The following is a 25062-nucleotide window of genomic DNA, read 5'->3' on the forward strand; positions in this document are numbered from 1 at the left end:
CAAGCTGGGAGCCTATGCACCCACGGCTGTGCCTCCCTGCTCTCCTCTACTCATACACACACACACACCCTCAGCCACACCCTCTGGGCTAAGAACCTGGTGGCTGGTGGTGAGGGGATGGGGACTGGTAGCTTTCCTCAGCTTACCCCAGAGCTGATCTGAGAATGGAGTAGCTCCAAGTCAACACTGGGGCAGGAACTGATACCTCCTTGGCTTCCAGAACCTTCTCCCACAGGCCCTGTGGGCTGCACTGACCTCCAGTGCCACTTAGACAGTCTCCCCTTGCCCTCAGGCCTACCCTGGAGATGCCAGAGGAGGAAACAGGCTGCTTCCCTAGGAGAATCCCAGCAGGTGGCCTATGGGAACAGGTGGCCTATGGGAACAGGTCAGCTTGCTTAAGCCTCAGTGGGCCCAGCCCTTACCGATGGCAGCCCTCGCCTTGCTTCTGTGTTACAGAGTTTGATAAATTTCTTGAAGAAAGAGCCAAAGCTGCTGAGATGGTCCCCAACCTCCCTTCACCCCCGACGGAGGCGCCCGTCCCTAACCCCAACAGCCGGAAGAAGCCTGAGCACTCGGAGGATGCCCTTTTCGCCCTGTGAGCTGTTCCTTGGTTCCCACCCTAAGATGGTCACTCTCACCACCCTGGCCACACCAGGCCTGGGCCTCTCCTCCCCCAAGCCCACTCAGTCCTGCGCTACTGTGTCTCCATGGAAACAATACTGTATTTGCTCTCCCAGTCTCCACTAGTCAGGACATGGACCAAATAGCATCATAAAACGTGTCCTGACCTGGTCACCTGTCATAGGCCCTGGCCCCTCCCCATCTGCCCCTGCCTACCCATTCCCCAGGCTGACCTGCCCATCCACCCCCCCGCTGCTGCTCCCTCTGCACATCCCTTCAAGGCACTGGGCGTGTTCAGCACTTTAGTTAGTCCCCTGGGTGCCTGTGGGTCAGTCCTCAGTTTCTGGGTCCTCTCTGTGTCACTTGGCTGCAACCCAGACTTGTTCCCAAGCTGGCTTAGGGCTTCTGGTAGGAGAGAAAGCCAGGGAGAGCTGGGAGCACACAGCTCATGGTGCTGTGGCAGTGCCTGCAGATATACACTACTGCAACAGCCTTGCCTCATGCACACCCCCATGGGTCTGCTGGAGGCCTTGTGGGCTGCAAGCTGGCTGCTCCTGGGCTCTGAGCTGCCACTCCCACTAGCCTGACACCCCTTGAGGAGGCCTCAGTTACCAAGAGGCTGGAGACACCTTGGTCTCTGCCCTGCTCCAGGGCGCAAGCCTAACTACCCCTCCATTCTGGCCTCCACCTACAGGCCCTGGCACCCATTGCACCTTCTGTCCAAGCTGGCCTGCACTGAAGTGGGCCTTCCCTGCTGTGACTCCCAGACCCTTTTCCCATCCCAACTGCTAGTCCCTGGGGCCCAGCCACACTGCCTGGGTGTCAGAAGCAAAGCCTAGCCCAGTCATCACTTGTCCTCAGTCCATGGGAGGGTGTCCCAGAACCTACCATCATCACCCATGCCCAAGCACATGAGAGACTGAGCTGTAGGCTGAGAGCCAGATGAGGGTTCATGGAGGAGCACTGAGGGCTGGGCCCATTCTCAGCATGACGAAATGGTGCCATGGAGAACCCACCCACCACTGTGGCTGCTTCCAGCAAAGTGTCTGGCTCCAGAGCCACCTAGGAGGCACTTGCTCCCCAGGACCTCAGCCCTGGCCTGAAACCTGGGTTAGCCCATGCCTCTCCCCTCAGCTCTCCCCAAAGCCAGGGGCCCAGGCCCTGAGATGTGAAAGCCTTGCGAATCAGTCAGCAGAAGCAAATGGTGAAGAAAGTGAACAAAGTAGCCCATTTGTACCCAGAAGGGTCAGTCCAGTGGCACAGTCTCAAGGGGTCCAGTGAAGGGCTTCTCAGTGTGGGCCTGGGGTGGTCTGCCTTATGGGAGCCCCAGCACCACATAGCAGCAGGACCAGGGTTCTTCAGAGGAAAGAGCCCATGCCCCAGCCTGGGGAGACCCTGAGAACACTACTCTGAGTGCCTGCAGCCCAGTGCTGCCCCTAGCTCCCATCTGTGCTTCACCAACCCCCCCAGCAGAGACGGGACTCCATTGGACTGGCCAGAGGCCAGTGCAGTATGGAAAGTGTACCCACCTTCCTGGCCTGGAGCACCCCTCCAGGGGCTGTGAAGCATTCCTGCTGGAACAGCATGTCCCCTCCACAGAGCCTGCCTACTTGAGGGGAGAGGCCCTTGAGGCCTGTGCAGGAATGGGGGGATGCTGCTAAGCCCTGCCTGGAGGGCCTGTCCTGAGGCTGGAGCAGCCCTATCTGGGAGATTGGCAGGAACTTCCCTTGCCCCGCCCTGCCTCATTCCCCCAGAGCAAGACCCTCAAGCCACCAGTCTCTCGCAAGTGTTAGAAATCACAGATACAGTATGTGCTTAATTACACTAAATTATTGCCGGGATTCCTTATAAGCACTAATTATACCTGATTATAGGTTAAAATATTTATTTTGTCAAAATATTTTCTTGTGGCTGTGTTTAACCTTTCCTGTGTTCATTGTGTGCTGAGATGTGAATATTCAACACTATCACCCCTATTTGGCTGGTGGGCAGCAGTGACCACACTGTGACCCAAGCCTGCTTCTTGGGGCCATCCTGCCAAGCACCCAAGATACTAAGGATGGCCCTGGCCCAAAGGAGAGATGACTCTATGTGTCTGCCATCTTCCTGTGTGTCCATCAGCCCCCACTGTGAGCGGCTGTGCTGTCTACCCTGCTCATGCCTTGGCTCACTGCCCTTTCATTCCTCAGCCAGGGGTCTGAGTGAGGGGGGCAGGGAAGCACTGTCCCTTAAGGCCCCAGTGTGAGTGGCCCGGTGGCAGCCACCAGTCTACCCATGCCCCATTAGTCATCCCCAACCACAGACACACACACACCATCAGCTCTGCCTGGCCAGCCCTGCAGATGGCCCTGAGACAGGCCCAGGAGAGCATGGTGCTCAGCACCCCATGGGCCTCTATACACTGATCTGGCCCTCCTCTCCATCCTTCCACATGGGGAGCTTTTGACAATGCCACCTTGCCCATGTGTGCACCCAGGAGGGGGCCAGTGGTTCCTTCCTCCCCCTGTGCCCACCTCCACCCCCCCGGGTCATCTTGGCCCAGGACAGTGGCCATACACAGAGGAAGGGCTGGGTATTTATTTCTCAAGTTTGCACTGAATTTGGAGGCATCTCAGGATTGTGAGGAACTGTGGAGAAGCAGGAGGTGTCCAGTTGTCTCAGAAGTCTGCTGTATTGTCACTGTCTCTACATCTCTGTGTCTCTGCAGGCAGAGTCTGGGTCCTGGGGGTTGGGTCAGAGCTCTTGAAGGCACAGACCCCAGCCTGGTTCTCCTCCCAGTTGCCCGCCTCTCTGATGTGGGTTCTTGCATGTAACACCCTCCATGGTAAATAAACAAGCAAAGCAACCATCCCTGTGTGATCTCTTCAGGGGTCACCTGGAGCTGGCCACCTGTGTGCTTCAAGTAGGGCTGGAGTAGGGAGCCATGTGTATAAGGGGTGTGTGGGGGGGGGCCTGCACCCCTATCCTTGCCAGCTGCGTGAGCAGACCCCTAGCCTGGCTGGGCCTGGAGGAGATACCCCCACCACCACCCCACTGGCCGTCCTGGGCACGGTGCCTGCCATGCCTGGTTCTCTTATGGAAGCTAGGCTTTCCCCTGGGCCCATTTAGATCTGTTCCACTGCTTGTGAAGCGACCCCCCTGCAGATAGGGAGCCAGGGGCTCCAACTGGGATCCTTGTGCAGGTCCTTGCACTTTCTACTAAGTGTGCTTAAACTGGTGTGCCACCACTTGCCCCCCCTCAAGCCCTATTCTTTAAGGTTTTTTTTTTTTTGCCATGCAGGATTTTTTTTTTAAATCTTTGTTTATTGGGTAGAGACAGCCAGAAATTGAGAGAAAAGGAGAGATAGAGAGAGAGAAATTTGCAGCCCTGCTTCACCACTTGTGAAGCTTTCCAAATGAATGGAAGGAGGAAAAGAAAGAAATACATTGACTTATATAACTGAAAAGTTCAGGCAATTCAGCTTCAGGCACATCTGGATCCAGGTGCTCGAGGATTGGATTAGGAATCATCTTCATGACTTGACCCTGTCGCATGGGCTGGCTCTCCCAAGTGGGAGTGAAAGCTGCCTGCAGCTACAAACAGGCATCCTCTGAGCTGAGAGAGGGTGTCTCTTTCCCAAGAGCTTTAGCAGAAACCCCAGGCCACACACAGAGATGCCACATGTAGCAGAAGGAGGAAGAGCCTGGGGAGAGGCAGAGCTGATGGGCCTGCAGTGTGGATAGAGGGCCAGGGCTAGACCCATGATGTTTTCCTAGTGCTCCTCACCCTGGAGATGCTTTCCCAGAGATGGATCTGGGAGGGACTAGCATGAGGGGCACTGTGGGTGCAGCTATGATTCCCCACTAACACTCCTGAGAAGAGTCTCCTCCAACTCTTTCCCAAGAGAAGGCTCTCCTTATGGTCTGAGGAGGCAGGAGTGGGTGTGACTAGGTGCCCAATAGGCATGAGTCACCCAGAAATGCCCATTTGTTTGGGGGGAGCCCAGTGTACTTCTCTGGTCTCTTCTCTTCACCTGTAAAATGTAATAATCAACCTAGTGCCTACAGGCCCCCCACAGTCCCCATATAGGTGATACCTAGAGACTGACAAAAGGAGACATAGCCCTGGGTGCAGAGGCACCCAGCTGTTAAGCCCAATCTTACTCAACAGACCCACTAAAAATCAACTCATTAATGAGAGAAAGAGAACGGGAGACAGAACCAGAGCATCACTGGCACAAACTCAGGAACCCAGGCTTGAGAATCCAAGGCTTTATCCATTGTGCCATCACCTTTTTTTTTTTCTTTAGAAAACCCTGAAACCCAGCCTTTGGGCGATATCTGTCCACCCCATTGCTGAGCCTCACCCCGCCCCAAGCAGAGCAGGACCCACTGGCTCTTGTATGGAAGGCCTGTGGGTGGCTTGTGGTGGCCCTGGAGGTGGCTCCTGAGTGATGTTCCTTGTCAAACGCTGACCTGGGAACGCTCATCTAGGATGGCGCCTGCTTTGCCCTGCATTCTGCTCAGGCTCCACCCCTCACACTACTTGAGAGCACAGGGGCCCCAGGAAGCTCCTGTGCTGTGTCTCCCTCTGAAAAAACTGAAGCCCCAGATGGGGAAACGCCTTCGGACCTCAGAGGCCACAAAGGCTCAGCAAGCCTGTGCGTGGTGGTCATCAGAGGCGGAGCTGGACTGCGAGTACAGGGGCGTCCATTAGGCCCAGAGTGCGGGTGTTCGGGGCCCTCAGCCCCTGGACGCTGCGTCCCCCCTCCGGCCCTGGCAGGCCCCAGCTCAGCCCTGCAGAAATGCGGGGCTCAGGGCTCCCGGGTGCAGTGGTCTGGGCACCCCGAGCCCAAGCCCCGCGGCTGGCTATTCCAGCCCAGGCTCGGACGTCGAGGACACAGTTCATCCCGTGACGCAGGGACACCAGCCCATGGAGGCCCAGGGAAGGAGACCATGGCTCTGGGTGTCAGCCCTGCGGGGAAGACTGGGAGGATGGGGGGGTGCAGAGCGCAGTCCCTATGCCTCGAAGGCAGGTCAGGTAGGTTGTGCTCCAGCCAGGTGTCAGCCCGCAAGCGCTGCCCCGCCCCGTCGAGCGGACTCAGAGCCCACGTGACGCCCACCCTCCCCACGCTGGGTGCTGACGCCGCCTCACCCCATCGAAGCCGCGTGCCCATTGGCTGCCGGTCCTGTGGGCGGGGCCTCGCGCCCCACATCCCCGCCCCGCCCTGCCCATCTGTGAGATGGCTGCTGGGCGCCGCGTGGGGCCCTGTCCGGGGTCAGACACGTGTGCCTTTTCTGCCTGCAGAGGCTGGGGGTCTCGAGGTGGGGGGGCCCGGCCTTCAGGGAAGGAGCCAGGGCAACAGGTGTTCTGAGGAACCGCCCCCTCTCCTGCCTTCATCTGGGGGCAGCTCTGGTCATCTGTTCCTGGAGCAGAGCGTTGTCTCTGGGGGCAAAGGTACCCCCCATCCACTTTTATGAGCGGGGGCGGGGGGGGTTCCAGGTTAGGCTTCGGGACCCAACGTGTCCTCTCACGCATCTGCTGTGACGAGGACCCGGATCACGCGTCCAGCCCCTACAGTATGCCTGCACCCTTGGGACCCTCAGGTGTAAATGCAATGGCTCAGAGCTCAGAGAGGTGCAGGCAGTGACCGCGGACCACACAGGATGCAAGCCACAGTCCTGACATCGTCCTGACAGCCCCTCTTCCTGGGGAGGAAAATCGAACCTTCCGGGAACTAACCCATTTCCCAGATCTTTCCCCGGGAAGAGACAGACACTGCCACTTTGTGGCACTCACTCCAAGCTGAGTCCCAGACACTCTTCATCCAGGCAGCCCTTAGGGGCGCCTGGCTTGATCCTCTCTGGGAGGGTGTTGACACAGCTGGAGTCCCAGCCAGGCAGTGAAGGTTGGTAGAAGGAGGTGGCCAGACTTCCCCAGGCCAGGGCCAGCAGGGTCTGGAGATCCACTGTCCTTTGTCACCTGACGTCATGTGCCAGCTCTAGTCTCTGACCTGTGACCACAGGTCACAGCCGTCCACACAGGCTGCCTGTTGCTTGCCTCTACTCCCAAACTTCAAGTGGCTTATTTTCAACCCGCCTCAGTAGGACCCCTCCCTTGGATTCAACTCCACCCCTAAGTCACAGGACCTGGAGTTTGGTCTCCAACCCCACCCCAGCCCATCAGGATCCAGGGCCCTTGGCTCAGTCCAGCCCCCTGGGCATCCCCTTAACAGGAGCTCCTGGGGAGAAGCACCCAGATGGCCCTGGGCCCAGTGCTGCTGTCGCCTCTGAGCTGTGTGGCCTTGGTCACTCTCTGTCTCCTCCGGCCCCCCTAGGGACTCAGGATACTTCCCTGGACTGGGCTTCCCGAATGAAAGGAGAGGGCCAATTGGCCAGCCTCTGTACCCGGCCCCACTGGCCATCCCTAAGGTCCCCAGCAGCCCGTGGGGAGGTATGGGCAGGCCCCTGGAGTGGCTGGGGAAACTAAGGCAGAGAATGATGATGCACCGGCCAGGGCCATCAGCAGGCCCCAGAGCTATCACTTGGAGCAGGTCTGATTTGTTCTAGAGATCGAGAAAGTGGTTTGTCAGGCGTCTCCTGCCCAAGTCCATGGCCCTTGGGAGCGACCCAGGGCCTCATGGCTTCCGAGGGGGGAACAGGACAGGTTGGGCCAAGTTCTCCTTGAGCCGCAGGCGGGGCAGGAGGGCAGCCACACAGGGTTGGGCGGGTCAGCCGCTGCCACCCGGGGGCGGGGCTGCTGGCGGGGGCGGGGCCTGCGGGGCCGCCCTCCCGCAGCCGCCGGGGCGCCCAGTTTCCGAGCAACTTCGGGCGTGCGCGGGGCTGCCAGTTGGCCCTGAGCGCCCCCAGCAGAGCGGCCCCCAGAGGAGGCGCTATGGACGAGCCGCCCTTCAGCGAGGCGGCCCTGGAGCGGGTATTGGCCGAGCCGTGCGAGCTGGATGCGGCGTTGCTGACCGACATTGAAGGTGCGTCAGGGCCTTGGGGGCGCGACTCCCGGGTCTTGGGGTCTCCGTGTGCCCGTGGACCTAGGCCCAGTGCGCGCCAGGGTGCGGGGCTCCGGAGGGTTGGGCAGCACGTGCGCCCTGGCCGCAGAGGCCCCGCCCCGTGACGTCAGTACAGGGTTACTTTCGGTCATTCCTCTGCCCTGAGCTCACCCGGCCCGCGGGTCAGACGCCGGTGGGCTGAGCAGAGCTACCTCTCCCCTCTGTCGGGATCCTAGCTCACCCTGAGCAGGGCATGTTGGGGCGAAGCAGAAGTGGGAGAGCTCTGGGCAGAGCGTGGATCTGGCGGGTGGACCTGGGGCCTGGGATTTACCGGCGAGGGTCGAGGCAGCCTTCAGCCTCCAGCCCTTAGAGGAGTGGCCGGCGGCTACCGGGGTTGGGACAGGGGCAGTCAGCACCTAAGGTACTGCGGTAGCAGCAGCACTCTAGTCTGTGGAGTCGAACCAGTGGTGTGGCAAGTACCAGGCTGTTGTTCACTTTTTTCTCCCTCCCTTTCTTCGTTCGTTCCTTCATTTCTTTTTTTTTTAATTTCTTTTTTTATTTAAGGAAGGATACATTAACAAAACCATAGGATAGGAGGGGTACAACTCCACACAATTCCCACCACCCAATCTCCATATCCCATCCCCTCCCCTGATAGCTTTCCCATTCTCTATCCCTCTGGGAGCATGGACCCAGGGTCGTTGTGGGTTGCAGAAGGTGGAAGGTCTGGCTTCTGTAATTGCTTCCCCACTGAACATGGGTGTTGACTGGTCGGTCCATATGCCCAGTTTGCCTCTCTCTTTCCCTAGTAGGGTGGGTCTCTGGGGAAGTGGAGCTCCAGGACACATTGGTGGGGCGTTCCTTCATTTCTTCCTTTATTTTTCTTTCTCTGATTTCTTTGTTGAGAGAACCTGAGCACCACTCTGGTACATGCAGTGCTAGAGATCTACTTTGAGACCTTATGCTTGAGAGTCCAATGCTTTATCCACTGCACCACCTCCTAGGCTGCTTTTCTTCTTTTCTCCCCACCACAAAGATTTTTTTCTTTTTTCTTTTCGTTCTCTCTTTTTAAACCTTTTATTTATTATTGAATAGGGACAGAAATTGAGAGGAGATAGGAGGGAAAGAGAGAGAGACACCTGCAGCTCTGTGTGACCACTTACTCGTAAAGCTTTCCCCTTGTAGGTGGGGACCAGGGACTTGAGCCCAGGTCCTTGCGCGTTGTAATATGCGCGCTTAACCAGGTGCGCCACTGCCTGCTTCCTGCACTATTCTTTTTAAGATTTATTTTATGTATTATGAGAAAGAGAAACTAAGGTGTTTTTTTTTCTTTCTCCAGTGTTATCGTTGGAGCTTGGTGCCTGCACTATAAATCTGCTGCTCCTGGCGACCATATTTTTTCCGTTGTTGTTGCTGCTGCTGCTGCTGCTATTATTATTGTTGTTGCTGTTGTTGTTGGATAGAACAGAGAGAAATTGAGAGAGATGGGGAGACAGAGAGAAGGAGAGAAAGATAGACACCTGCAGACCTGCTTCACCACTTGTGAAGTGACCCCCTGCAGGTGGGGAGCTGGGTCTCCAACCAGGATCCTTGCACACACACTGTGTGCGCTTAACCTGGTGCACTACCACGTGGCTTCCAGAAACTCAGCTCTTGTTGTCCCTGTTTTTTCTTTGTTGCCACCAGGGTTATCACTGGGGCTCTGTGCCTGCATGACTTCACTGTTCTTGATGACCATCTTTTAAAGAATACTATATTTATGTATTAATTAATGAAAGCTAGAAAGGGAGAGAGAGAAACAAGAGTATCACTCTGACATATATCATGCTGGAGAGTGAACTCTGAGCACCCAACACTTTATTCACTGTGCCACCTTCCAGACTGTAGCTATTATTTTTTTTTCTTCTAGCTGGAGAAAGGAAGAGAGGCTCAGAGAAAAAGAGACACTGCTTTTATCCCTCACGAACTCCCCCCCCACACACACACACACAGGCAATCCCATGTAGTAGTCCATGGTTCAAACCCTGGCCCATGTTCCTTGCAAACATATGCCCTCTACTGGGTGAGCATCCTGCCATTGTCCCTCAGTTCCTGGCCAGATTGTTTGCTGTCTAATTGGAGCAGCACTGGCTAAATCGCACTTGTTTGGGGGAAACTGTGGCGTGGGCTCCTGGAGCTCAAACCCCCCAACTTGGATGGACATGTCTGTGAAGTCGTATTCCTGCCTCCTGCAGCTTGTAGCTCAGCCCAGCCAACTGGCCCTCTCTTGGGGCTAGACAGAGGTAGGAGCTTTGCCAGTACCCAAGGAGCAAAGTTCCTCAGCCTGCTGTGGGGGATGCCTTGCATTGCTCTGCCCCCACCCCCGCCCCACACAGTATCTCATGTCCCATAAGCAGAGACTCCCCTTAAAAAATAGAGCTCAGTAGCCAGGCGGTAGCTCACCAGGTTAAGAAGGACCCCTGTAAGGATCCTGGTTCAAGCCCCAGGCTCCCCACCTGCAGGGGGTTGTTTCACAAGTGATGAAGCAAGTCTGCAGGTGTCTATCTTTCTCTCCCTCTCTCTGTCTTCCCCTTCTCTCTCCATTTCTCTCTGTCCTATCCAGTAACAATGACAACAACAATAATAACAACGATGAACAAGGGCAACAAAAGGGAAAAAATAGCCTCCAGGAGCAGTGGATTTGTAGTGTAGGCACTAAATCTCATTGATAACCTTGGAGGCAAAAAAAAAAAAAAAAAAAAAAAGCTCAAGGGGCTAAGGCAACAGAATAATGGCTATGCAAAAAGAGTCTCAGGAGTCGGGTGGTAGGGCAGTGGGTTAAGCGCACATGGTGCGAAACCCAGCATAAGTATCCTGATTCGAGCCCCCAGCTCCCCACCTGCAGGGGAGTCGCTTCACAAGCAGTGAAGTAGGTCTTTAGGTGTCTATCTTTCTTTTCCCTTCTCTGTCTTCCCCTCCTCTCTCCATTTTTCTCTGTCCTATCCAACAACGATGACAACAACAACAGCGATAATAACTACATCAATAAAGAACAGGGGCAATAAAAGGGAAAATGAATAAATAAATAGATAGATAGATAGATAGATAAAAGATTCTCATGCCTGAGTCTCTGAGATCCAGGTTCAATTCCCAGCACCATCATAAGCCAGAACTGATCAGTGCTCTGGTTTTTCTCTCTGTATCTCTCATTAATATAAAGTAACTAAATATTTTTTAAAAAACCACCATGAAATCATAGAATAAGTGATAAATGGAGGGGTCAGGTGAGGGTGCAGCTAGTTAAATGCACATGCTATCATGGCCCAGGACCCTGGATCAAGGCACTTATTTATTTTTATTTTATTTATTTTTTAATGAGAAAGATAGGAGGAGAGAGAGAACCAGACATCACTCTGGTACATGTGCTGCCGGGGATTAAACTTGGGACCTTGTGCTTGAAAGGCCAGTGCTTTATCAACTGTGCCACCTCTCAGAGCACTCTGTGTCTTTCTCTGTCCACCTTCCCTCATCAATTTCTCTCTGTCCTATCAAATTAAATAAGTAAAGTTTAAAATAAAAATAAAATACAGCTCGGGGCACATAGCTCCTTCCTTCTGAGTTGCTCATGGCTCCCCAGTACCCCAGCCCTACCAGGTCTGCCAAGCCTACCCACTGACTTTGTGATGGCAGAGCCTACCCTCACTGCCCTGAGCCTCTCCCAGTAGCACCCCCTTCCTGTCCCTTTAGCAGGGGTCAAGCCTGGCCTACTCAGGACAGTGGGAGCAAAAAGATCTCTCCATGGGGTCCCAGCCTGTTGCTCTCCCCGGAGAAAGAGTCCTGCCCTTTGTAAGAGCAGGAACTTGAGGGTTGGCTGAATAGCTCACCTGAATAGTGTGCTGCTTTCTGGTCCCTACCACAATGGAGGAAGCTTTGGTGCTGTAGTCTTGGTGTCTATCTCTTTGTCTCTATCTTAAAAAAAAAAAAAAGCAGTAGCTGGGGCTGTGACAGTGGCTCTAGCCCTCAGCCTCCAGAGGACAGATGGGGGCAGAGAGGACAGTGCTGACAGGGAGCTACTGCTTGCTTCTCAGTCACCTGGCTGGGAACAGACATCCTGAATGACCCAGCCAGCACCCAACAGGCATCTCTCTGGGCATGGGTGGAAGTGGCTGTGCTGTCCAGAGGAAGTGGCTCTGGCCTGGTCCCCTGCCAGTCACAGGCCTTGAGGATGTTCCCTTGACCCCCCAGGGCTGGGCATCTCACAGCCCACAGCCCTGCTTTTCACAGGTAGGGCCTGGGCATGGGCAGAGGTATAGGGGGTATCTTACTGTAGGAACTGTGTCTGGAGAGGCCTCCTCCCAGCTTTGGTAACAGCACTCCATAACTCCTTAACTATTTTCTGGTCAGCCCCACCCCCTTCTAGAGCTCTAGGGTCCCACCCCATCTCCCTGCAGCCGGGAGGTGTGGGCAGAAGCTTCAGGTTTCATTGTGTGTCCCTGCTTTTTGGATCTCCCTAGTGTTACAGGGGACACTAACAGAATTAGGCACTTGGTTCTGTGTGCCCCAGCTGAGCTCAGTTACTGGCTTAGGGGCCCAACAGGTGGTTTACCCAGTAAAAGAGGATGTTACCATGTATGAAGACCAGGGTTTGAGCCCCCACCACCATATGGGAGCACCTACATGGAAGTGAAGCTGTGATGTCTCTCCTCTCTCCATGTCTCTTACCCTCTCTATCTCTATTTCTCACCATCTATTTAGAGCAAAGAAAAAAAAAAAACAAGGATGTTGGGGCCAGTGGAGTTGCACAGGCATTGAGCCTCAGTGGTAACCCTAGTGGCAAAGGAAAATAAAAGACAAGACAGGTTTAAAGAGTACATAGTGCAGAGTAGGGCCACATCTAGTGCTAGTGTTTTATTTTGTCATTACCAGTGCTTCACTGCTCCTGGCTGATTTTTTTCAAATACAAAGAGGCAAACACAACTGGGGAGATGGGTCCATTGATGCAGTGTTGGACTTGCACGCTGGAGTGGTGCTCTGGCGCCTCCCTGTCTCCTTTTTGCCTGTGAAGCTCTCTTTGTGAGATGTAATAAATATAATAAAATAGTTAAAAAAAAAAAAAAAGCAGAGAGAGACCACAGCACTGCAGCTTCTTTCAATGCAGTGGGGCTGGGCTTGACTCTGAGTCACTCGCACACATGGCAAAGCTGTACACTGTCTAAGTGAGCTATTTTGATGACCTTTAAAGATTTATTTATTGTTGTATGCTTTACATTAGGTTGTTCTAGCTCTCCCCCTGCCAAGAAAATTGGATCAGTCCTGTTGGGAACTCTCTTGCCTCTTTCCCCCGCGACTGCGGCGCCAAGCACTCTCAAACTCTGGAACTCTGTAACCCTCTCGGGGTTCCTTGGGGCGGGGCCAAGCGGGCCCACAAAACTAGCAGGACTGATCCAATTTTCTTGGCAGGGGGAGAGCTAGAACAACCTAATGTAAAGCATACAACAATTTATGAGATAGAAATAGAAGCAGAGCATCACTCTGGTACATGCGATGTTGGGGATGGAACTTGGGACCTCAGCCTTGAAAGTCTGATGTTTTACCCACTGAACCACCTCCGAGGCCGCACAGTGCTAGTGTTAGTGCCATCACTTTGGGCACTTTGCCTGGACCTAACACCTAAATGTCTAGTCAAACAAATGTGGGTGGCAGTTATCCAAGGAGTCTGTGCTGGAAGTTTCTGGAATATTCTCAACTTTTGTTCCAAGTTCTGGGCATTTGTGTTATGCTTCTAGTTCTCTGCATAGGGGCCAGAGTGAACCAGGATTTCTACTCCCCAACACCCCTGGGGAATGGCTCCCTACATTTAGCTGTGATCACAGGTCAGAGATTAAAGCTGGTACATGGGGACAGGTGACAAAGGACAGTGGAGAGCACCCTTCTAGCTGAGGAGTGGCCTGGGCCAGCACAGTGTAGAATAGCATAACATGTCTGAAGTGGATTCTAGGGAGCCCCCGAGTGTGGCCTACAATGGCTGAGACCTCTGCCTCTGCTTCCACATGCCCACAGCAATGGGGGGGGGCACAGTTGGCCCCCGCTTAGCCCTGCTGCCCATGTGTGGCCCCATGTCAGGACCTGGGCCACATGTGGCAGCTTTGGGGCCCCAGGTGTTGGCCTCCCTGGGATTCTAGTTTCCTGGTCCCTTGGGGCCCCAGTCCTAGGACACCTGCAGCTCCCCCACAGGCTGCATCTTCCAAGAAGCCACACCTGCAGCAGGGCACTGGGCACACATGGAGCAGGGTGGCCAGTGGCCCCAGGCCTAGAACACTTAAACCTGCTGACCTGTGGCCCTGGGAGGCAGGACTGTGGGGGGGCAAGGAGGGGTGGGAGGCCCACAGGGTTCAGACCCCCACCCTGCCCCTTTCATCAGTCCTCCAAGTCCCACCCATGCCTCCCCATGCATGGCTTCCACTGCCAGCTTAGTCTGTGTACACAGCCTTTCCTTCCCCTTCACTAGAGAATCGGTGTCCTTGGCTCAGGTGACAGACTCCAGACCCCACAGTGGCTGCCCCTTCTTCACTCTATCCCTGCTGTGCTCTGACCCAGTCTCACTGGCTTCTTTGTTGTCCTTTCACACCCAGCTTCCTCCCACCCCATGGCCTTTGCATCTGCTGCCCCTGCAGCCCGGTGTCCTCCTTTCCTTCTGGTCAGTCCCAAATCTCATTCAGGCTTCTGTTCAGACAGAGGCCTGCCCTGATTGCGTCACTTACAGTGGCCCCTCACATTCACTTGCCCCTACCTTAGTCCCCCCCCCATGGTGTCACACAGAAGAGTCTTTAAAATAAGACACCATCCCATCCCAGAGCACTGATCAGCTTTAACTTGTGGTGGTGGGGAGGACTGAAGCTGGGACTTTGGAGCCTCAGGCATGAGACTCGCTTTGCATATCCATTATGCTATTTACCCCCACCCCTTTTCTTTTAAGTTTATTATTTTAATGAGAAAGTGTAAATACAGAGGGAAAGAGAGAGAGAGAGACCAGAACACTGCTCAGTTCTGGCTTATGGTGGGGCTGGGGATTGAACCTGGGACTTCAGAGCCTCAGGCTTGAAAGGCTTTTGCATAACCATTATGCTGTCTCCCCAGCCCACAACCCCTCTTTTTTAAACTAGTAAGAGAGAGAGAGAGAGAGAGAGAGAGAGAAAACAAGAGCATCACTGTTACATGCAATGCCAGGGATCAAATTTGAGACATCATGCTCACAGGTCAGATGCTGTACCCACTGCATCATCTGTGGGGCCACTATTCTTAATATATTTTATATTAGGCAGTTTCATGAGAGAGAAAGAGAGAGAGATGTCACCAGTGCCTAAAGCACCACTTAGACATGCAAAACTCTGGAGCTTGAACCAAGCATGTGAATTTCACACTCAACCCATTGAGCTATGGCTCCTGGCCACCAGGTACTTACGCTGTGGCCCTTGCACCCCTGAGCCTGGAACAGACCTGGCATAGCTATAGAGGCTCAGAAAACTACAGTGGATGTTGTCAGAGATCGAGATTAGGACTTTTGTGGAGCAGGTCTTGTGGGGAATGGTGGTGAGCTCCCTGTCCCCAGAGGCATGCTGGAACATGTGGGTGTTTTTTTTTTTTTTTTTTGGGGGGGGTTGAGTTCAAGGTCTTGCACAGGCTGAATGGCTTCAGGCATCTGTCATGGTCTGTGCTAGGCCTCACAGGACTAACTGTCTGCCCTGCACCTGCCTTCAAAGGCCAATGGATTTCGTGTTTTCTGGCAGGGAAGAAAGGTTGGGGGAGGGGACTATGCATTGGGAATGTGAGAGACTGTGGGTACACAGGGCTGGCTGATGTCTCTTCTTCCCTGTGTCCAGAGCACCTACACTCATTCCTGCTTGGTCGCTCCTTGGAAATGATTTCCAGGTCATAAGAGAGCAACAGTTTGAACAGCCCTCTTTCCTTTCTATTCTAGACCTTTCCAGCAGCTGTGGAGGGTGTGCCTCTGCCCAGACCTTGCTGAGTCCTGGCTTCACTCGCTTGCTGGAGGCAACTGAAAGAGAGAGAGAAGGAGAGAGAGAGAGAGAGAGAGAGAGAACAAAACAACAGAGGGGGCAAGGTGGCCTCTGAGTCCCACCTGAGACAAAATTAGGAAGAAAGGGGGCCCTGGGTGTTAGAAGCTCCTGCCTTGAACTACCCCCCCCCCCCGTGTCTCCCCAGGGGAGCTCAGAGCCTCTCCAGGAATACCTTTCTTCCTCATTTTCTTTCTTTTTTTTTTGGCGGAAGGGGGGGCTTGTTTTTTGGTGGAGGGAGCATTGAGCACCCACAGGCTTTGGCGAAGGGGAGGTGCTAGAGAGTTCTATTGTCCTTGGCTCCCCATGCCATGCCAGGAAGAAGTGGAAAGGGGGTGCCTTTCCTCGCCATTAGTCCCCCACCAGGGACTTCCTGGAGGAAGGCTGGCTCAAGGCTGCAGTTGGTCAGGCTTTCTAATGAACCGCTGGCCAAGAGCTGAGCATATGTCGCTCTCTGCCCTCACTGACTTTATAAAGAAGGGGAGGAAAGCTGCTCCCCACCCCCCCAGCCCCCAACACACACACGCAGTCTCCCTTGATCTGCCTAGCCTCACCAGACAGATCCTGCGTGGCTACAGGCTTGGGGGGGTGGGGGCAGTTCAGAGCAGATGCAAAGCCCCCTCCTCTGCGGAGAGACATCTTGCTGGGCTAGGGACACTTTCAGGAAACGGGGCGGAAGTGGCGGGAACTCACTGAAGGAGTGACCGACAGTGACCCCCGCCATCACCAGCACCTCGCGGGTTAAGGGCCGGCGTCCGCGAGTAACCCCAGCCCCATTCAGTGCCTCGGGCTGAAACCCGAGCAGGCCGTCGGGGGCGGGGCTAGGGCGGCCCCGGGGCCGCTGATTGGCTGCGCCGCCTCACCCCATGCCCAGTTTGCCTCCCCAGGGAGAGGGCGGGGCGTGACCATCAGGGCGGGGCTGTGGCGGGGCGGGGCTCGGCGGGCCTATAAAGTGGGAGGCGGCCTGCCAGGTGCCATACATCGCAGGGACCCGCAGGCCGGTCACCTTCAACGCCCCGCAGGGGCGCGGGCTTGGGTCACGGAGCCATGGACTGCACGTTTGAAGGTATTTGAAGGAGGACCCCCCCCCTACCCCTCGATCACAGAGCGCCTCCATCCATCTCTGCCGTGGGCTCACCACCCTGCTTCCCGTGTGAAGAGCTAATTCCCTAGGGGCAGGTCTTTGGGTCCCATTTGTGGATAGGAATGTGAATCAACCCCAACTCATTAGTCACTCACCCAACACTTGCTGGGAAAAGGTGACTTACCCTTTTACTCTGCCTCTTCAGGCCAAGAGGAGGGTCAGCTGTCCTGCCTCCCACGGAATCCTCTTTTGGGTGCCTTGGATGCCTCAAGCAGACAATGGGCGCCCTGGATTGTCCAAATCTGGGGTCCCAGTACCTATTCAGCCTCAGCTTCCCCACCTTTCAAAGGGGTGAGGGGGTGGGGAGCCTGCAAGTGATGGTCTTTATGTTTACATGTCTGAGAAGGCCCCTCTGCTTGGGGGCCAGGGCAGGGAAAGCCCTTCTTGACCCAGAGCCCTTCTTGCTCCATTGATGAGGGTCTCTGGCAGGGTCTCTCCTGCTGCCTCACTTCTGTGGGGGTGACGAGCCTGGGGGAGAGGGGGCAAGCTTAAAGGGAGGCGGACAGGGCTAGGGGCACTTTGGCTCCTGGTGCCAAGTTCTTTGGCCCAGTGGCAGCTGCCCCCAGTAGGTTAGAGGGCCCAGGCTGACCCAGCAATCTCTGGGTGCCAGCTGGGGGAGAGGACCTGCTGGCCAGGCTGCAGCAGTGCACATGGCCCCAGGGTGATGGAGGCAGGACTGACAGCATTCTCTCCTCTGCAGGACACACTGAGGCCCTGAGTTGGCTGCCAGTGAAGTCTGGGCTCAAGCCCAGGGTGCTTGTGTGCATACATATATAAACATACACACACACTGGCACATGCTTGGCTACAGGGTCTCTGCACCAGGCCTCCGTCTTTCCCCAGAGGAATGGGCTGGTGGCAGCAATTCAGTCTGACTGTGGGGCTGCAGGGAAGACGTAATGTAGGACCCTGGCCCTTTGTCCCTTTAACCTTGTCATTTCAATAACCATGTGGCACAGGTGACACACTGGACATGGCCCAGGAAATGACTCTGTATCTAGTGGCCCTCTGTTCCTGGGCACAGGGCCTCTGCATGTCTGGGTGTGTCCTCCTGCTCCCGCCCCCCCCCCCCCCCCCATGCCTCACACTGCCTCCTCTCTTTTTCCCAGACATGCTTCAGCTCATCAACAACCAAGATAATGACTTCCCAGGCCTATTCGATGCGCCCTATGCTGGGGGTCAGGCTGGAGAGACCCACCCAGGCAGTCCAGGGGCCTGCTCCCCAGGCAACTTGTCCCCACCTCCCATCACCATGAGCTCCCCACTTGAAGGCCTCCTGGGGGGCCCCAAGACTTTGCCTCCACCTGTGTCCCCACCTCCACCCACCCCCACCCCAGTGAAGATGTACCAGGCAGCATCCACCTTCACCCCGAGGCCAGGGATCAAGGAGGAGCCCGCACCACTGACCATCCTGCAGCCTCCCACCTCACAACCTCTGCCAGGGGCCCTCCTCTCCCCCAGCTTTCCTGGCCCCACCCCATCTCAGTTCAGCCCTGCTCCAGTCCTGGGATACCCCGGCTCTCCTGGAGGCTTACCTACAGGTAAGGGGAACCAGAGCCCTAGGGAGGACAGAGACTTTCAGGAGAACTGCTAGCAGTGCTGTGGTGGGGTTCAGGGGTTCAGCATTGTTCCCCACTGGCTGTGAGGTTAGCTCCTGTGTCCACAGCCTTGGCCTTTTTCTCTGCAGGCATTCCCCCAAGGAGCACACCACAGCCACTGCCGGGCCTGCCACTGGCTCCCCTGCCTGGAGTCCTACCCATGTCTATGCATGCCCAGGTCCAGAGCACAGCCTCCCAGCAGCTGCTGACAAGCACAGCTACCCCCATGGTGGCCCCAGGAGCAGCCACAGTGACCTCACAGATCCAGCAGGTCCCGGTGAGAAGCCCAGTCAGGCACTGGGGGTGGCAGTCCCCCCCATCCCTGCCTGGATACATGGCTGTGTCTTTGACCTGTCCCCTGCACCCCCAGGTACTTCTGCAACCCCACTTCATCAAGACAGACTCTGTGCTCTTGACCACCATGAAAACGGACTTGGGGGCAGGCATGAAGGCAGCAGGCATTGGCCCTCTGGCTCCGGGTACAGCTGTGCAAGCAGCACCCTTGCAGGTGGGTGGTGGGCTGAGGGGGGCTGGGGGGGGGTGGCAGGCATGCCCACCAGTCACTGTGCCTGGCCCCACAGACCTTGGTGAGCGGTGGGGCCATCCTGGCAACCGTACCACTGGTGGTGGATGCTGACAAGCTGCCCATCAGCCGGTTGGTGGCAGGCAACAAGGGCCCAGGTTCTACACAAAGCCGTGGAGAGAAACGTACAGCCCACAATGCCATTGAGAAGCGCTACCGCTCCTCCATCAATGACAAGATCGTGGAGCTCAAAGATCTGGTGGTGGGCACGGAGGCCAAGGTGGGTGAGGCTGCAGGGGCTCAGAGCCAGGCAGCCTGGAGGAGAGGGCAGGCTGAGTCTTCATGGCCTGGCAGTTAGTCTGGGCACTGGATGTAGAGACATGAAAAGCAGACAGGAACCCTGTCAGCTAGGAACTGAGAGTCAGTCAGAATGTATAAGTGGGGGGAGGGGAGCAGAAGTGACAAAAACAGGACAAGTAAGTGTTAGAGTGTTAGATGGTGGCTTGAGAAGTGGTGCAGTGGTGAGTGTTCTAGACTCTTAAGCATGAGGTCCTGAGTTCAGTCTCCAGCCTCACACATATCAGAGTTATGCTCTTATTCTTTCATTAATAATAAATAATTAAATAAACATAAAAAATGAATGCATCAAGTGGTAGCCTAGGAAGTGGTGCAGTAGCGAGAGTGCTAGAGTCTCAAGCATGTGTCAGAGGGATGCTCTGCTTTTCTCTCTCTTATGCTAAACAAATATTAGGTGGGGATATAGTATATTACTTATACTTTCAAGACTTTCCTGCTTGAGGCCACTCCACCATAAGGCAGAACTGAGAAGTGCTCTGGTGTCTCCTCTCTATCTCATTAAAATAAAACAAAATATATTTAACCAATGAATGTTAATATAATAATGAAGAGTATACCAGATGGGAGTGGGTATTGCAGAGGGAAACAGAGTAGCAGGAGGAATTATGAGGTGGTCAGGAACATCTGGCTCAGCTGACAGCTCCATTATAAGGGACCTGGAGGGAGTGTGGAAGTAAGGCCTGGAGGTGGGAACAATAGGCCATTTGCTGTCTATAACATTTATAAGCATTTAGCCCCATGGGACTAGGAGGTAGTACTACAGGGGGAAGAGTGGTGCTGGGAGCAGGTGCAAAGGCCCTGAGGCAGTGGTGTTGCCAAGTGGCCCTGCACCCTCACCTGACTATGCTGTTTTCCCTGCTCACCTTGCAGCTCAATAAATCTGCCGTCTTGCGCAAGGCCATCGACTACATCCGCTTCCTGCAGCAGAGCAACCAGAGGCTTAAGCAGGAGAATCTGAGCCTGCGCTCAGCTACCCACAGGAGCAGTGAGTCCTGCCTGCTTGTTCCCTGCCCCCAAGTCCCACCTTCCAGGGCTGGGCTAGCCCCCCTGCTCTTTGTGGATTTGGGTCTCCCCTTAGCCCTGCTCCTTTCTGTCCTGCAGAATCCCTGAAGGACCTGGTGGCTGGCGGGACAGGCACCGATGTGGCCATGGAAGGCGTACAGCCTGAGGTGCTGGGCACACTGAGCCCACCACCCTCGGATGCTGGCTCTCCATCCCAGAGCAGCCCTGTGTCCCTTGGCAGCAGGAGCACTGGTGGCAGTGACTCAGAGCCCGACAGCCCAGTTTCTGAAGATGCCCAGGTTGGGACCTCCCTGCTTTCCCCCAGTGGTGGATCCCTGTAATTGCATCAGGAGGACCCCCTGAGTATAGCCCACCTCCCATTCTTGAAAGCAGAGTAGGGGGCCCACAGGTGGGCTGGGTAGGGTGCTGTGCCCAGCTCCGCCTCTGCTCCTGCCTCATGGCCCTGCCCCACTACCCTCCAGGTGCTTGTGGAGCAGCTGTCGGCCCCCTGCAGCCGTGGCCTGCTGGACCGTTCCCGTCTGGCCCTGTGTGCCCTTCTCTTCCTCTGCATCTCCTGCAACCCGCTGGCCTCCCTGCTGGGCAGCCACTCGCTGTCCACCTTGTCTGACTCCACCAGCCTGTACCATGGGCCCGGGCGCAGTGTGCTAGGCACCCAAGGCAGAGGTGAGCCACTGCCACAGGGTGTGGGCAGTGGGGGGCTCAGTGGTGGAAGCCACATCCCCAGCACTGTGTCTCCCCAGATAGCACCACCTGGGCCTCCTGGCTGTTGCCCCCACTGGTCTGGCTGTTTAATGTGCTGCTGGTGCTTCTGTCCCTGGCGCTTCTCTTCATCTATGGGGAACCAGTCACTCGGCCACACTCGGGCCCCGCTGTGCGCTTCTGGCGACATCGCAAGCAGGCTGACCTGGACCTGGCCCGGGTGAGGGCCCCACAGGGAGGGGGTACTAGGTGGGCCTGTCCTGGTCCTTCCAACCCTGCTCCGTCTCCATTGCTTGGACTGCGAAGCTACCCCAGGTCATGAGGGGGTTCTGGGCCACTCAGGTCTGGATACAGTGTGCTGGGACACTCAGACTCTACTATCTTGCTCACAGGGGGACTTTGCTCCAGCTACCCAGCAGCTGTGGCTGGCTCTGGGAGCCCTGGGCCGGCCTCTGCCTGCCTCTCACCTGGACCTGGCCAGCAGTCTGCTCTGGAACCTTGCCCGCCACCTGCTACAGCGCCTCTGGGTGGGCCGCTGGCTGGCTGGCCAAGCAGGGGTCCTGCAGAGGGACAGTGCCCGGTTGGCAGATGCACGGGCTAGTGCCCGGGATGCAGCCCTGGCCTTCCACAAACTGCACCAGCTGCACACCGTGGGTATGGCAGACTGGGTATGGAGGTGGCTGTGATGCCCTGGCCACCACATCAGGCCCCATCTCATCCCTGTCTGTCTTGCAGGCAAGTACTCAGGTGGACATCTCGTAGCCACCAACTTGGCGCTGAGTGCCCTGAACCTGGCAGAGTGTGCAGGAGATGCAGTGCCTGTGGCTACACTGGCTGAGATCTATGTGGCTGCCGCACTGAGGGTCAAGGCCAGCCTCCCTAGGGCCTTACATTTCCTGACGGTGAGTGGGGACAGTACAGGCACAGTTGGTGCCACCGTCACTATCAATCCCAAGGGGTGGGTAGTGGCTTCCTGGGCCCAGTGGGGATCTTACTCAGTGTCTGATATATCCCTACTGGGCCCAAGGGTGACAGCCTGTATGGTTCCCCCTTCCCCCAGCGCTCCTTCCTGAGCAGTGCCCGCCAGGCCTGCCTGGCCCAGAGTGGCGCGATGCCTCCTGCCCTGCAGTGGCTCTGCCACCCTGTGGGCCACCGATTCTTTATAGATGGGAACTGGGCAGTGAGCAGCTCCCCAAGGGAGAGTCTGTACAGCCTGCCTGGGAACACAGGTTTGTCCTCCTTTCCCTCCCTCCAGCCTTACCCTCTGTCTTCATCCCCAGCCCTGTCCCCTATGGGGGTGGCAGGAACAAACCCGGGGGAGCTACTTCACAGGCAAGAACCTGAGGGCAGGTGGCAACATTCACTATCCCTAAGTCAGGCAGGAAGGTATGGCCATTCCAGGTGTGGTATCCATTCACCACTGGGTGTGCACTCATCCCCACTGGCTCACTTGCCCTGGAGCCCTGGGTGCAAAGGGGGTGGGGTGGGCACCTTGATTATCCATGCCTCTTCCTGCAGTGGACCCACTGGCCCAGGTCACCCAGCTGTTCCGGGAACACCTGCTAGAGCAAGCTCTGAACTGTGTGGCCCAGCCTGACCCCAACTCTGGGTCAGCTGATGGGTACAGGTGAGTGTCCCTGTACCCCTCCCCCCCCCCACACACACATATTACACAACAGACCCGAGCTCCTCAGGACAAGAGAGATAACCTGTCTGGGGACCTGTGGAGTGGCCAGCACTGGGCTGTTGTTTGCTTGCTATGTGAATTCAGCTGGGTCTCAGTTTCCCCTGCCCTGGCTTGATATCCCCCCATGCTTCCCACAGGGAGTTCTCTGATGCCCTTGGCTACCTGCAGCTGCTCAACAGCTGCTCTGACATTGCAGAGGCACCCACCTGCTTCTCCATTGGCTACAGCATGGCCACAGCTACTGGTGAGCCCGTGTCTGCTGTCCTTAGCCTTGGGCAAGGGCAGCTAAGTCTTAGGGAGCCCTCCCTTACTCCACTGAACCCCTGCCCCCCTCTTAACCCCTTCTGTAGGCAGGGACCCGGTGGCCAGATGGTGGTCCTCACTGACGGCTGTGGTGACACACTGGCTGCAGCGGGACGGAGAGGCAGCTGAGCGGCTATACCCACTGGTGGAGCACCTTCCCCAGACCCTGCAAGAGTCAGAGTGAGTGAGCCAACAGGCCAGGCCCAGGGCTGGGGAGCAGCATGGGCTATGGCCAGGCCTGACTGCTACCCCCGCTGGTCCCACAGGAGACCCCTGCCCAGGGCGGCACTGCACTGCTTCAAGGCTGGCCGGGCCCTACTGGGCCGTGGGAGGGTTGAGTCAGACCCGGCCAGCCTAGCCATTTGTGAGAAGGCCAGCGGGTACCTGCAGGACAGCCTAGCTGCCCCCATGGGCAGCTCTATTGACAAGGTGAGTGAGGCTGGGGCTAGACAGGAATGGGTACTGGCCCTTGTGGGCTACAGGCAGGCCTGGCTGTCTGACTCCAGCCTGGCTCCAGGTCCTGATGGGCGCAGGTATGGGCCTAAGAGGCGGGTGGCCCCGAGCTGCATTGCTGTTGCATTGCATGTGTGTGAGCAGGTGCAGTGCCTCGGCAGTGCTGCCCGGAGCTGGCCCCTGGCACCTCGGACCTGCCCTGCCCCACCAGAGCCCCCGTGACCCCACCCACCCACCCCTAGGCCATGCAGCTGCTCCTGTGCGACCTGCTTCTGGTGGCACGCACTAGCTTGTGGCGGCGGCAGCAGCCTCCTGCAGCAGCCCAGGCCCTGCAGGACACGAGCAGTGGTCCCCAGGCCTCTGCCCTAGAGCTGCGTGGCTTCCAGCGGGACCTGAGTAGCTTGCGGCGCCTGGCTCAGATCTTCCGGCCAGCTATGCGGAGGGTGAGTGCGTGTGGCCTGGTGACAGAGGGTGGGGAGAGTGGACGGGCTGCAGGTGACGGTCCTGGCCTGACCTTAACCCCAACATCCCTTGCTGCCCAGGTGTTCCTGCACGAGGCCACTGCCCGGCTGATGGCGGGGGCCAGCCCTGCGCGCACACACCAGCTGCTGGACCGAAGTCTGAGGAGGAGGGCAGGGCCCTGTGGCAAAGGTGAGGGTGCTCTGGAAGGGCAGGAAAGGTGGATGAGAAGGCCTGGGAGATCAGGGCTATCCTGACAACTCTGTACTATGTGCTTAGGGCCTGTGGCAGAGCTGGAGCCCCGGCCTACACGAAGGGAGCATGCTGAGGCACTGCTGCTGGCCTCCTGCTACCTGCCACCCTGCTTCCTGTCTGCCCCAGGCCAGCGTGTGGGCATGCTGGCCGAGGCTGCCCGCACCCTGGAGAAGCTGGGTGACTACCGGCTGCTGCTTGACTGTCAGCAGATGCTGCTGCGCCTGGGAGGTGGCACCACTGTCACCTCCAGCTAGGTCAACCTCCCACCCCCACCTAGGCTAGCTACCAGCTGCACTGCCCAGCCTGCCTCCCAAACCCCCGTGGTGGCTTGGGTGGTACTGCCCTCTGGTGGTTGGTGAGGGCTCCGTAGGCACCCAGGGGGACAGAGGGGTCCACCCCATCTCCACAAGTCTCGCATCCCACCTCCCCCGCCTTTAGGTGGGGGAGGGGGGGCATTTGTACATAGCATAGTAGGTGGGGTGCTGCAGCCTCTAGGGCTCCCGTGCACCTTTGCCTTTTGCAGACTTTATTTTCATAGGTTGAGAAATTTTGTACAGCAAATAAAAGATGAAATTATTTATAACCTGGGTATTTATTCCTTTATGGAGGGAGCACGTGCTTCAGTGGTTGAGCAAGCTGGCAAGGATGGGTCTTTGACACCAGACACACCCCCACACCCCCACTCCTCAGTCACCTAAGGGACCACTCCCTCCCAGTGGAAGCAGACTTGGAACATCCAGCAACCTTGGACCAGACCTGGGTTGTGCCAACCTGAGTGACCCTCATGCCCTTATATGCTCAATCAGCCTCTTAGCCTCAACCCACCAGCTCCCAGGGTGACACGAATGGTCACTGTCCCCAAATACCCATGGTGACAGAAGCCACAAGCTGGTTTGTCTGGCC

General features: G+C 56.5%; 2 protein-coding genes across 9 annotated transcripts in view; both read left to right on the forward strand.

Moving 5' to 3' along the window:
* Positions 1 to 3469, forward strand: part of TOM1L2 (target of myb1 like 2 membrane trafficking protein) — a 178905-nt gene extending 175436 nt beyond the window's left edge. For all 5 annotated transcript variants that reach the window (XM_060203232.1, XM_060203231.1, XM_016189600.2 and 2 more), the window contains one exon: positions 457 to 3469. In XM_060203232.1, the coding sequence (XP_060059215.1) occupies positions 457 to 599 (143 nt within the window). In that variant the 3' untranslated portion in view covers positions 600 to 3469. The remainder of the gene's footprint in view (positions 1 to 456) is intronic.
* A 3896-nt stretch (positions 3470 to 7365) lies between these two features.
* On the forward strand, positions 7366 to 24742 carry SREBF1 (sterol regulatory element binding transcription factor 1). 4 transcript variants are annotated; one of them, XM_060203230.1, is made up of 20 exons: positions 7372 to 7590; positions 16630 to 16724; positions 17912 to 18343; positions 18490 to 18677; positions 18771 to 18908; positions 18982 to 19203; positions 20151 to 20265; positions 20382 to 20581; positions 20765 to 20966; positions 21044 to 21222; positions 21395 to 21656; positions 21738 to 21904; positions 22063 to 22231; positions 22521 to 22629; positions 22827 to 22933; positions 23040 to 23172; positions 23259 to 23421; positions 23688 to 23888; positions 23988 to 24096; positions 24184 to 24742. In XM_060203230.1, the coding sequence occupies exons 1-20, from the start codon at positions 7496 to 7498 to the stop codon at positions 24411 to 24413; spliced, it is 3516 nt and encodes a 1171-aa protein (XP_060059213.1). In that variant the 5' UTR covers positions 7372 to 7495; the 3' UTR covers positions 24414 to 24742. The 4 variants fall into 4 exon arrangements, with proteins under 4 accessions (XP_060059212.1, XP_060059213.1, XP_016045085.1 ...); XM_016189599.2 differs by lacking the exon at positions 16630 to 16724 and having other exon boundaries at positions 7373 to 7586; XM_060203228.1 differs by lacking the exon at positions 7372 to 7590 and having other exon boundaries at positions 16568 to 16724.
* The last annotated feature ends 320 nt before the right edge of the window (positions 24743 to 25062 follow it).

Source organism: Erinaceus europaeus, chromosome 12 (assembly GCF_950295315.1).
Source record: "Erinaceus europaeus chromosome 12, mEriEur2.1, whole genome shotgun sequence".
In the NCBI taxonomy this organism is placed as follows: Eukaryota; Metazoa; Chordata; class Mammalia; order Eulipotyphla; family Erinaceidae; genus Erinaceus; species Erinaceus europaeus.